The 12,476-nt window shown below is 43.0% G+C and overlaps 1 protein-coding gene across 2 annotated transcripts in view; it reads right to left on the minus strand.

Moving 5' to 3' along the window:
- Nucleotides 1–9,650, minus strand: part of SMURF1 (SMAD specific E3 ubiquitin protein ligase 1) — a 60,738-nt gene extending 51,088 nt beyond the window's left edge. For both annotated transcript variants that reach the window (XM_030577558.1, XM_030577557.1), the window contains exon 1: nt 9,464–9,650. In XM_030577558.1, the coding sequence (XP_030433418.1) occupies nt 9,464–9,518 (55 nt within the window). In that variant the 5' untranslated portion in view covers nt 9,519–9,650. The remainder of the gene's footprint in view (nt 1–9,463) is intronic.
- Nucleotides 9,651–12,476: the final 2,826 nt, after the last annotated feature.

Below are 12,476 nucleotides of genomic sequence, written 5' to 3' on the forward strand. Positions count from 1 at the left end.
CCTACTTTAGCATGTTATATATAACTGACACCACTCCATGCTGAAAACTTTTGTTTCACCAGTATCAGGTAAACCGTTTGCCAGCTACTGTCAGCAATAGGTCAATTTCCTTCTATAAATGGGGACATAACATAAAAAGAACCTCAGTCACCTCTACACTACAAAATTGAAATTACTAAATACTTTTCAGAAGCATGAACCACTCCATCCTAAATCAGTAATGAAAGTGGTGTATCTACAAATATATCATCTTCAATGCTGTTTCAGAAAACATGACTAAAAATTAGCAAATCTCATACTTTCTGTATCTGAAATGATAATGAAGATGTTTTATCTGCTCCACTTATACCATTTCAATATTGATTCAGTGGTTCACTACAGAAACCAATTTTCAGTAATAGTTTAACTTCTTCACAGAGACAGAAAGAAGGCATTCAGAACAGTTACAGAAAACACAAAAATACAAGATGGAAGAGTGTTAAAAGGAATGGGTGAGAAAAGAATAGTTCTTAGTCTGGTAGATAATAAAAAGAAGAAAAAGCAGTAATTAAATTGTATAACAGTACTCCAAATTACACTCTTTATATGAAGATTCTGAGTTTGAGAAAAGAAAGCCTTGAGTTAGGAATAATGGCAACTGTATTCCTACTTCCCCCACCCAAGAGGGATGTTGAAGCAAACTCTTTTTGAAAATTTGATTTCCTTCCACAAGGACAACGGTTTTGGGATGGTCTTGACTTCCACCTAGGAAAAAAAAGACTTGTTACCCACCAGCCTTCCCATAGGAAAAGGCTGTTCTTCGGATTCCCACTCTGGTAGCTCAGTGAAGATATCAGCAGACCTATTACAAAAGTTGCACTCTGGATTCTTACCCATCAAACACAAAGAAAAAAATACAAGTTTTTTTTCTCTAGTTATATGCGTCTCCCTCCATATCACCATACTATGAGTGTCTCACACCATAATATAGGCACAACTTAAATGTATACCCCAAATTAAAAAACATAGCAAGAGAACAAAAAAACTGACACCGTGGCTGACCAACAAAGTAAAAGAAGCAGTGAGAGGCAAAAAGGCATCCTTTCAAAAGTGGAAGTTAAATCCTAGCGAGGAAAATAGAAAGGAGCATAAACTCTGGCAAGTGAAGTGTAAAAATATAATTAGGAAGGCCAAAAAGACTTGAAGAACAGCTAGCCAAAGACTCAAAAATTAATAGCAAAAAAAAAAAATGTTTAAGTACATCAAAAGCAGGAAGCCTGCTAAACAACTAGTGGGGCCCCTGGATGATCGAGATGCTAAAGGAGCACTCAAGGGCAATAAGGCCATTAAAGAGAAACTAAATGAATTATGTGCATCAGTCTTCATGGTTGAGGATGAGAGGGAGATGCCCAAACCTGAGCCATTCTTTTTAGGTGACAAATCTGAGGAACTGTCCCAGATTGAGGTGTCATTATAGGAGTGTTTGGAACAAATTGATAAACTAAATAGTAATAAGTCACCAGGACCAGATGGTATTCACCCAAGAGTTCTGAAGGAACCCAAATGTGAAATGGCAAAACTACTACCCGTAGTCTGTAAACCTATCATTTAAATCATCTTCTGTACCAAATGACTGGAGGATAGCTAATGTGACGCTAGTTTTTAAAAAGGGCTCCACAGGTGATCCCAGCAATTACAAGCGGTAAGCCTGACTTCAGTGCCAGGCAAACTGGTTGAAACTATGGTAAAGAATAAAATTGTCAGATACATAGATTAACACAATTTGTTGGGGAAGAGTCAACATGGTTTTTATAAAGGGAAATCATGCCTCACCCATCTACTAGAATTCTCTGAGGGGGTCAACACGCATGTGGACAAGGGGGATCCAGTGGATATAGCATACTCAGATTTTCATAAAGCTTTTGACAAGGTCCCTCATCAAAGGCTCCTAAGCAAAGTAAGCTATCGTGGGATAAGAGGGAAGGTCCTCTCATGGATCAATAGCTGGTTAAAAGACAGGAAACAAAGGGTAGGAATAAATGGTCAGTTTTCAGAATGGAGAGAGGTAAACAGCAGTGTCCACCAGGGGTCTGTACTGGGACCAGTCCTATTCAACATAAAAGGGGTAAACAGTGAAGTGGCAAAATGTGCAGATGACACAAAACGACTCAAAATAGTTAAGTCCCAGGGAAACAGCAAAGAGCTACAAAGGAATCTCTCAAAACTAGATGACTGGGCAACAAAATGGCAAATGAAATTCAATGTTGATAAATGCAAAATAATGCACACTGGAAAACATAATCCCAACTACACATATAAAATGATGGGGTCTAAATTAGCTGTTACCATTCAAGAAAGACATCTTGGAGTCATTGTGAATACTTCTCTGAACATCCACGCAATGTGCAGCAGCAGTCAAAAAAGTGAATAGAATGTTGGGCATCATTAAGGGATAGATAATAGGACAGAAAATATCATATTGCCTCTATATAAATCCATGGTACACCCACATCTTGAATATTGTGTGCAGATGTGGTTGCCTCATCTCAAAAAAGATATACTGGAATTGGAAAAGGTTCAGAAAAGGGCAACAAAAATTATTAGGGGTGTGGAATGGCTGCCACATGAGGATTAATAAGACTGGCACTTCTTAGCTTGGAAAAGAGACAACTAAGGAGGGGGCTATGACAGAGGGCTATGATAGAGGTCCATAAAATCATGACTAATGTGGAGAAAGTAAACAAGGAACTAGGGGTCACCTAATGAAATTAATAGGCAGAAGGTTTAAAACAAGTAAAAGGAAGTATTTCTTCACACAATGCACAGTCAACCTGTGGCACTCCTTGCCAAAGGATGTTGTGAAGGCCAAGACTATAATATGGTTCAAAAAAGAACTAGATTCGTGGAGATGTCATCAATGGCTATTAGCCAGGATGGGCAGGAATGGTGTCCCTAGCCTCTGTTTGCCAGAAGTTGGGAATGAGTGATAGGGGATGGATCACTTGATGATTACTTGTTGTGTTCATTCTCTCTGGGGCACCTGGCATTGGCCACTGTCAGAAGATAGGATACTGGGCTAGATGGACCTTTAGTCTGACCCACTATGACCATTCTTATGAATTTACTCTCAAAGCCTCTTTGTGTGGTAAGGCAGCAGTATTATCCTCACAGCACAAATGAGGAACCAAGGCACTAAGATTCAGTGACTTGTTCAAGGTCACAGAGGAAGTCTGTGGTAAAGCCAGGACTGAACTCCGTCCAGTGCTCCAACCACAAAGCCATCTGACTCCCAGAAGAGTGTCTGCGGTAAAGGAGTTGAGACAATCATTACAGGAGAGAAATTGAGGTAAAAATAAAGTAAAGTTTTGGTCATAGATTTTGATGAAATCCCATGCTACTAGCCAGAGTCTGTAGTGACTCTATTGTGTACAACCAAATCATTTCCCTGTCCAGATGGTGTAACATACTGGGCTTATTAACCAGTCATTTCAATTTTCACCCCTGGATAATAATAGTCAGACCAGTACCAGGACAATGCTTTTCTACAACCAGTGAACCACATTCTATATGAAAATGTGAGAAAAACAGCTACGTACAACACATTAGGTACTTAGTACTTCTGACAAGACAAAGACAGATGTGTAGTGCTATTCAACATTTCTGAAAATGAGACACAAAACTGTCTGGGTCACCAATCTCAATGTTGCTATTGATCAGCCAGTTAACTTTGCTGCAAGCAATATTACATTAATAATGAAGCCAAAGCAAGACAAGCTAATACATTTGTGACAAATGCTTTTCAAATTTGCCTTTTCACTAACTGTAAGTGCATTCTATCTAAAATATAATTTAGATATTTTACTTTGAACTTTAAGTCAATTTATTCCCCAAATGTTTAAGTTGCAGGTGAGTTTACTTACAAAATGTTTGGAAGCCATGTTTTTGAAATATACTGATCATTCAATTTTATAAACTAAATGCACCTGAACTACTCTAACTAAATTTCATCCAGAGTTTATTGTAAATATTGGTATGCACAACCATTCTCCCTTCTCCCCCTTTTCCTGATACTATTAACGCGACCATCTCCCCTGCAAAAAACAGATCTGTAACCCAGGAGTCACCTTTCAGTGCTCCCACTTGCCTCAGACATCCAGGGCTTGTCTACATAACAAAGTTGCAGCGCTGGTGAGGGGGTTACAGCGCTGCAACTTAGGAGGTGTACACATCTGCAGGGCATCACCAGTGCTGCAACTCCCTGTTTGCAGCGCTGGCCGTACTCCCGTTTTGTCTCGGGTGTAGAGGACCCAGCGCTGGTAATCAAGTGTAGACACTTACCAGCGCTTTTCTTGACCTCCGTGGAATAAGCAGGTATCCCAGCATACCTGAGGAAGCCTCTCTGGTAATCAAGCAGGTCTCCTTCCCCGGTTTGCTCTCGCGTTCCCCGAACCCCCGTGCAAGCAGGTCTCCTTCCCTGCGGTTTGCAGGGGGGTTCGGGGAACACAAGAGCAAACCGCGGGGAAGCTGGTCTCCTTCCCCGGTTTGCTCTCGCATTCCCCGAACCCCCGAGCAAGCAGGTCTCCTTCCCTGCGGTTTGCAGGGGGGTTCGGGGAACGCGAGAGCAAACCGCGGGGAAGCTGGTCTCCTTCCCTGGTTTGCTCTCGCGTTCCCCGAACCCCCCTTGAAGCTGCCAAACAGCGCTGCAGTGTGGCCACATCTAACACCACTTGCAGCGCTGGTTGCTGTAAGTGTGGCCACTTTGCAGCGCTGGCCCTATACAGCTGTACTAATACAGCTGTACTAATACAGCTGTAACAACCAGCGCTGCCAAATTGTAGATGTAGACATACCCCCAGACTGCCTCCAAATCTTGTTGCTTGTTCCTCCATAACATTTCTAAATCCAACCTTTTTTTCTTGTAAAGACAGATAGGACTCCCATCTATACCCTCATTGACAGGTTTACTGCACCCTCCAATCTGTACAAAATGCAGTTAAAACAGTCTTCCTTGCCTATCACTCTGACCATGTAATTCTTCTCTTTAAACTCTTCAGTGGCTCCCCACCTCCATGATATCAAGTTAAAAATAGCAGTCTTACTTTCAAGGCCCTTCATAATTCCATCCCTCCTAACTTACCCGCTCATGTTTTTCACGCTGCTCCTCTCCACCCCAGCTCCCTTTCTTTTCTGTCAATTAGAATTGCCTCTGCTACCAACTTGTCCATTCAGCCCATAAAGATCTTTGCATTTTATTTCACTCAGATTCTTATGCATGAACCCCTTTCCCCAGAACTGATCCATAGGGCTATCACTACCCTGTCTTTCTTTAAATTGCTTCTCAACTCCCAATACTGCCACCAAAGTACCTACAGACAACCAACTTCTAAAGCCTAGGCCAAGAAGCAGTTGGGGAAGTCACTCTTTGCTATTTTTTATTTTGCAATTGTATCATAAATTTATACATATGTTATATTTACTGTTTCCATCTTCCCTACACTTCATATTGTGCACATCTGCAGCGTGGGGCATGGGTCACTTGCTGGTGGATTCTCTGCAGCTTGAGGTCTTCAAACCACAATTTGAAGACTTCAATAACTCAGACATAGGTTAGGGGTTTGTTATAGAAGTGGATGGGTAGGGTTCTGTGGCCTGCTTTGTGCAGGAGGTCGGACTAGATGATCACATTGATCCCTTCTGACCCTAGAATCTATGAGTCTATTTGGGGATGGGTGTCAAGTCTCCATCTTTGCATGATACTCAGCATGATGTGATAACAATCCTCATCAAGGCTTCTGAGTGCTACTAGAAATCTCAAAACCTTAAATGTTTTGGGACCTATCCGACAAACCCCTCTGCCAAAGTGACACTGCCACAGCAAAACACAACAAAGATGCTTGAGCTGGAACCCTGTTTAAAATGAGAGGAACTGCTGGAGAAATATCCTCTGTGAAGGCTCCCTGGTCTTTGGAATGCAATCCTCCCTTGAACAGCTGACCTTTCAGACACACATGGCACAACCCATTTAGGACTTTTCTACACTAGCTATTATTATTATTATTATTATTATTGAGAGAGTGCTCTCATTCTTACACTACCACTGATAACAATATAATACACATTTTTACACTGTGTTGTCCAGAGTTGCTCTGAAAAGCAACAGACAACATGATTGTAAAAACTAGTGCACACCTTACCTCCATCAGGACCTTATTTGCTCAGTCTTTGAGGAAAGCTGGAGTATAGAGGGGAGATCAGAGTGCTTGAGATCAGTGAAAGGTGGGATTATTCTAGTCTATGGACTGGCTTTTTATTGTTCTGTTTTAAACAGGGGTGGGGAGGGATTTGCTTTTTTTTTTTTTTATGGATAGCATTGTGGCAGAGCTCACAGTGTCCAATCCTGTCCATAAGCAGTTGTGTTTTTAATCACTGTCAAAGTGTCTAGAACTTGGGATAAGTAAAAATAAATAAAACGTTTCTGTTAATGCAAACGTTTGTGTGTGTACAAGAATGAAGTTCATTTCTTTAAACACAGGAAAGATTCTACAGTCTTTACATCTCGTTTATGAAGTGGTTCTTGAAGGCATCTTCTATGTAAGTGGTATTTATATAGTAATTTTCAGTTGATATAAAACAACAGAGATCATTTATAATCACAGGAAAAGAAATAGCAAGTCACAAGGCAACATGATGTAGGTAGTATATCAAACAGAAGATGTCCCATTTTGTTTCAGTTCAGCTTCTCTCAACAACAAAACAGAATGTAGTAACAAAAGACATAATAGCTATAGTTATTCAAAGCTGATCAGTCAACAAGCACATTTCAAATGAAGCAAGAAGTAAAATATATGTTTAATACTTCTGAAGGGACAAATCTCCAAAAGTAGTATTTAAGTTTAGAATAAATCTTGCAGATTTTAACTCACTGTTGGGGTTATTTATTAATAAAACAAAGTAAGATTGACCAGATGGCAGATTCCCTCAATATAGTTTAAAGAATATTATGCTCCAACAAGTCACCAAAAGTTATTTCATTAACAAAAAATGCAGCATCTCCCAAAATGCTTTGAATTATGAAGGTCGATTCATGCAAACTAGAAGTGAAAATGAAAATACAAGCTACCTGATGCGGTATTTGTTTAAAAAATGCAAAACCAGTAACTTCTGTTCAGAATAATTTTTACTTGGGCTATGTACAGTGTTGTGAAGTGGACTGCTGGTGTCCCTTATACAACAAAAAGAACAAGAGTACTTGTGGCACCTTAGAGACTAACAAATTTATTTCAGCATGAGCTTTCATGAGCTGTAGTTCACGAAAGCTCATGCTGAAATAAATTTGTTAGTCTCTAAGGTGCCACAAGTACTCTTGTTCTTTTTGCGGATACAGACTAACACCGCTGCTACTCTGAAACCTTATGCAACAATTACTCAGCTCCTTCTGAAATCAATAAAAAAAAATTCTGAACGTCTGTTTTAGAAAACACAATTTATGAATCTGTGAGCATGTATTTAACATACACCAGTATCTATGTACATCAATAGCTATGTACTTCAAACATTTTAAAACATTTTAGTTTCATAAAACATTCATTCTATCTTTAAAACCCTTTTCTCACAAAGCTTAAAGTCTAAACCAGTAGTTTAGATCTAAGATTAATGAGCTGATATCTTCCAACCAATTACTTCCCCCTCAAACATATATTTAATCACTGTTTCCTAGAAATACTATTTGAAATCAGCTAGTTTTGCACTTTATAAAAGGAAATGGGTTTTAACACAGGTGTTTATGACTGACTGCTCTGTAACTAGGAACCAAATTAGATTCTAACTAATGCCATATTCTCATTAATCCATGATATTTTATGTACCAACAAAAACTATATACCATATGTTAAATTCATGCAGTGGAATTGCATTATGGTTCTTTCAGTCAATGAGATCCTATAGCGGATGTACCTGTTGCCTTTCAAAACCTGTACTGGATCTTATTCATCAGTAATTCATGATGCTGTCATGTTTAGAAACAGAAATCACATGTCTTTCCCTTAAAGAAGAGATGTCAATGCAGGCTGCACCTTTTATAAAATAACAGGTAATTCAGCTCTGTAAGGGTATAACAAACTGATGTACCCACTACAACCTCATGACCAAACATGAATTTCAAAGTGTAGTATGTGATTTACTTAAGGAAAGTGAATTAGGTGAAAATGTCTGAAAGAGATTAAACAGATGTTTGATATATTCTCCTATATATATTTTCCAGCAAGTGAACCTCTCAATTGCAGAAAAAAGCAAATTAATTATTAATTAGGGCTAACAAAATATAAACTATTAAGGGAGGGACTGATTTTCCATTATAAAAATTGACATGCACAAAAATATGACTCTTTAAATACATCTAGCAAAACCAGACTTTTTTGTGGCGGGAGTGGAAAGGAAAGATGCCAGGAATGGACAGGACATTTGGAGACTGCCAAAGAGGGATACTTCCCAGCAGAAACTGTCCATCCATAGGAGGCATGCATACACCAGGACTCACACATTCATCCGCTAAGGGATCTCTAATGGGCAAATGCAAAACACAACGGGAAGGGGAGACATATAAAGTTGATTGAAGAAAAAAAGCCATAAAGGAAATTCAGTCCCCCCTATACTCCAGTCTGGACTTCAGACACCTCTCACTTGACAACCCCAACTGGGAAAAAGAACAGGAACAGGAGAAAGACACTTGAGAAATACAAATGGTAGATTGTGAAGTAAGGAGATTTGCAGGAGGAAATGGTGAGAATGGAAAAACGATTGCTGAGAAACAGGGTCTGGATAGAAATAAAAAGGAAGAGAAAAAGGAAAGAAAAATTCTCAACTTTACCCAGCACACACTAACTCAGTCCCCAGAATAATTCTGGATTTCAACAAGCTGCAGCCTCCTCAGAAACCACACCACACCAGACAAGAGCATCCAACCCAGACTCATTTTTCTTCCCCTGGGGGAAGGGAGAAGAAAACCCTCCCCACAGCCCTGAGCCCTCTGGAACTCGGCCCCAATCGCAACTCGAGAAAAGAACCACCCGGGTGGGTCCTCCCAGGATCTGCGGAGTTAGGGAACCCAACCGAGCACCCAAACACCCCGCCCCCCCAAGCGGGCTTCCTTCCCGGGGAAGGGAAAATGAAACCCTCCCCTCCCCTCCGGCCCCGACTGGCCAGGATTACACCCCAAACCAGAGGAGCGAAACCGGATTTAACAGAGACGGGCTCTGATCCCCATCCCTTTCCGGGGCCCTGCTCTCCCCAGAGACCCTGCACCCCCCTCCGGGGCCCGGGCCGTCCCTGCCCCAGGGGTCTTGCCCCCCCAGAGGCAACAGGACCCTCTATCCCAAGAAGGAGGGGAGGACCCTCATGCCCCCCCCCGATCCCCTAGGCCCCACGGGGTGTGGGAGCGCGGGGGGGGGTAAAACCCTCGCCGCCCCGCCCCTCTCCGCTCCGCTACCTGTGATCCGGATTTTGATGCTGGAGCCGTTTCTCCGGGTCCCTGGATTCGACATCGCTCCCCGAGGAGAAGGGAGAGGAATCAGCCGCCGGCCACAGTCACCCCCATCCGGGCCCTGCCTCTCCCGGCCCCCGGGCTGGGCTGCGCCTGTCCGGCCGCCGCCGCCCCACACAGCGTCCCCGCCACAGCGCCTCAGCAAGCCGCGGCTCGCAGCTCGACGCCCAGCCCGACCCGGACGAGGACTGCGCGCTCGCGCCGCCCCGAACCGCAGGCTCGCGCCTCCTTCGCTCCTGCGCGAGAAGGCGGCGTGACGCAAGCGCGTCGGCCAGAGGCTGCCGCCATCGCGGGGAGGTCGTCAGCTGAGCCCGGCCGGCGTCACGCTCTGGGCGGAGCGGGCAGTGCCCCCGGCGGAGGGCACCAGTATTGCAGGGAGCGGTTTGGTTCCTTCCAGAGAGGAGACCGAGTCTGTGCAAGGTTTCAGGGTGGCCACAGGGAAACTGAGGCCTGTGCTGCACCCTGTCCTTGGGGGATGAGCTATGCTGCACACCATGTACCCCATACCCCCCTCCAGGGCCCTGCCCCCGCACCCCCACCCCAAGGGGCCTGGGTCACCCCCATCGCCCCTCCAGGGCCTTCTGGGACTGAGCCATGTCTTACTCCATCCCCCAGGGCTTAATTTGTGCTAGGGTTGAACCTGGGCCCCTCTCGTCTTGGCAGTTCATAGCCCTGGCACCTCTGGCTTTCTGCATCAGTTATGAACGTAAAAAAAAATTATTTGAGCCATGGCACCTAATTTCCTGGCACGTCTTTCATTACAAATTAAGCATTGTCATCACCCTGGGGGCCTAGGAGATCGGGGGGCCTTGCAAGGCAGAGAGGGGTCGAGTGGGCATGGGGCTGCAGGTTCTCCCCTCCTCCTTGGGGTAAAGGGTACTGGCCCCCTGGTGCCCCTGGGGTGGCAAGACCCCTGGAGGGGGGAGGGGGTGTTTGGGTGCTCAGTTGGGTTCCCTAACTCCACAGATCATGGGAGGACCCACCAGGGTGGTTCTTTTCTCGAGTTGCGATTGGGGCCGAGTTCCAGAGGGCTCAGGGCTGTGGGGGGGTGTTTCTTCTCCCTTCCCCCAGGGGAAAAAAAATGAGTCTGGGTTGGATGCTCTTATCTGGTGTGGTGTAGTTTGTGAGGAGGCTGCAGCTTGTTGAAATCCAGAATAATTCTAAGGACTGAATTAGAGTGTGATGCTGGACTCCCTGCACCCACTCCTATGGGGCTCAGACCCAGCCCCATACACTCCTGATCTCAATTACTGCAATTTGTCATATGTAGGAATGAAGCTACACACCCTGAAAAAGCTCCAGCTGCTACCAAATGCAGCAGCCTGCCTTGTTCGATATCACTAGTTGCTGTGCTCTCTTCATGCCAGTGTTCTCCGCTCTGCATTGGCTCCCTACTGAATACAGGATACTGTGAAAAGTCTCCATCATGATACTCAAAGCCCTCTTTGAGATTGGTTCAAACTACCTGGAAGATATCCGCTTCCTTTGCAACCATGACCGCCCATAGCAGTTACATTTCTCTGGATCAATATAGGAATTCTCATACGTACTGGATCAGACCCCTACTCCATCTAATGCAGTAGTCTGTCTCCAACCATGGCCAGCACCAGATTCTTTAGAGGAAGATGCAAGAAACCCCTTAGTAAACAGATGAGGAATAATCTGCTCTTGAAGAAAGTCTAATCCCAATCCTTTAATTGTTAGAGAGAGGTTTAAATCCTGAAAATATCTTTTTTAGCATTAACTATTCTAATTTTGGATATTCTTGTGATCCATATCAATGTTCAGTCCCTCTCTGAACCTTGCGAAATCCTTGGCCTCAACATCATCCTGTGGCAATGAGATCCACAGTTGAATTAAAGTATTTCCTTTTCTCAGTTATGAATTTGCTGCCTTTCAATGTCAATAAGTGTGTTATTGTACGTGCATTACAAGACAGGAAGAACCTGGAATTCATAGCCGTGAGAGCTAAGAATGACCTTCAGAACTAGAGGCAAAGCTCACTCCCCCAATAAATTTGTCACTCACATACATGTAAACAAATACAAAAAAAATTATAAAGCAAAACAAATAAAGCTACTTCTCCTACTGGCTAGGAAGGGAGAGAGAGATGGTTATTGATATTTCTATTTGTAATATTTTAGAGCTATTCAGATATTACAGTGGTGAGATCATATAAATATCTAAAGAGATTGATATGGCATGGCATGGAAATACCAAGACAACAAGAATTTTGGCACATTTCCATGGCACAATATGACAGTGTCTGCTGAACTTCCACACCACGATATCTGGGTGCATCATGCTTACGTTCCTCGCCACGTCAAATGCTCTCGTTTCCAGGTCTCTGTGTTATGCTAAATCACAATGGTGCTCTCATTCCAAGTTGTGACCATGCCCATCTTTTCTTTCTTCTTTTACACTTTTACAGCATTCTACCTAAAGGATCTCAAATTGCTTTCCAAACATGAATTAACCTTCTCAACTATTCTGTGCTATAAAGAGAGGGGAACATAGAGAGATAAAATGATTTATTCAGGGTCACATAGCAAATTAGAGCAAGGAACAGAACCTAGGTGTCCTGATACCCAGTCTCCTGCTGTAACTACCACCGTTCCTCTCCCATCCAACCCAAACTTTGAAATAGCCTATGTATGCTGATACAGAATATCAACTAGAATAAAAATTGCATAGGTATCATAAAGCTTTGATTTACAAAGATAGGATAACATAATTGTCTTTATAAAGAGCAAACCCGTCCTAGCTCAGGGAGCTACACAATGCTATCAGCAAAATAAACAACAATGAACATCTGAATAATAAATACAACATAATCCCTCCCCCCAAAGAGGTAGATATAGTCTCCTCCAAACTCTGCTTGTGTCTCTTGTATTCAATCCATTAATAAACCTATAGATTATACCCTTTGCTAGAGCTAAGACTGGCATATCTTGATTAT

Source organism: Gopherus evgoodei, chromosome 10, assembly GCF_007399415.2.
Source record: "Gopherus evgoodei ecotype Sinaloan lineage chromosome 10, rGopEvg1_v1.p, whole genome shotgun sequence".
Lineage (NCBI taxonomy): Eukaryota > Metazoa > Chordata > Testudines > Testudinidae > Gopherus > Gopherus evgoodei.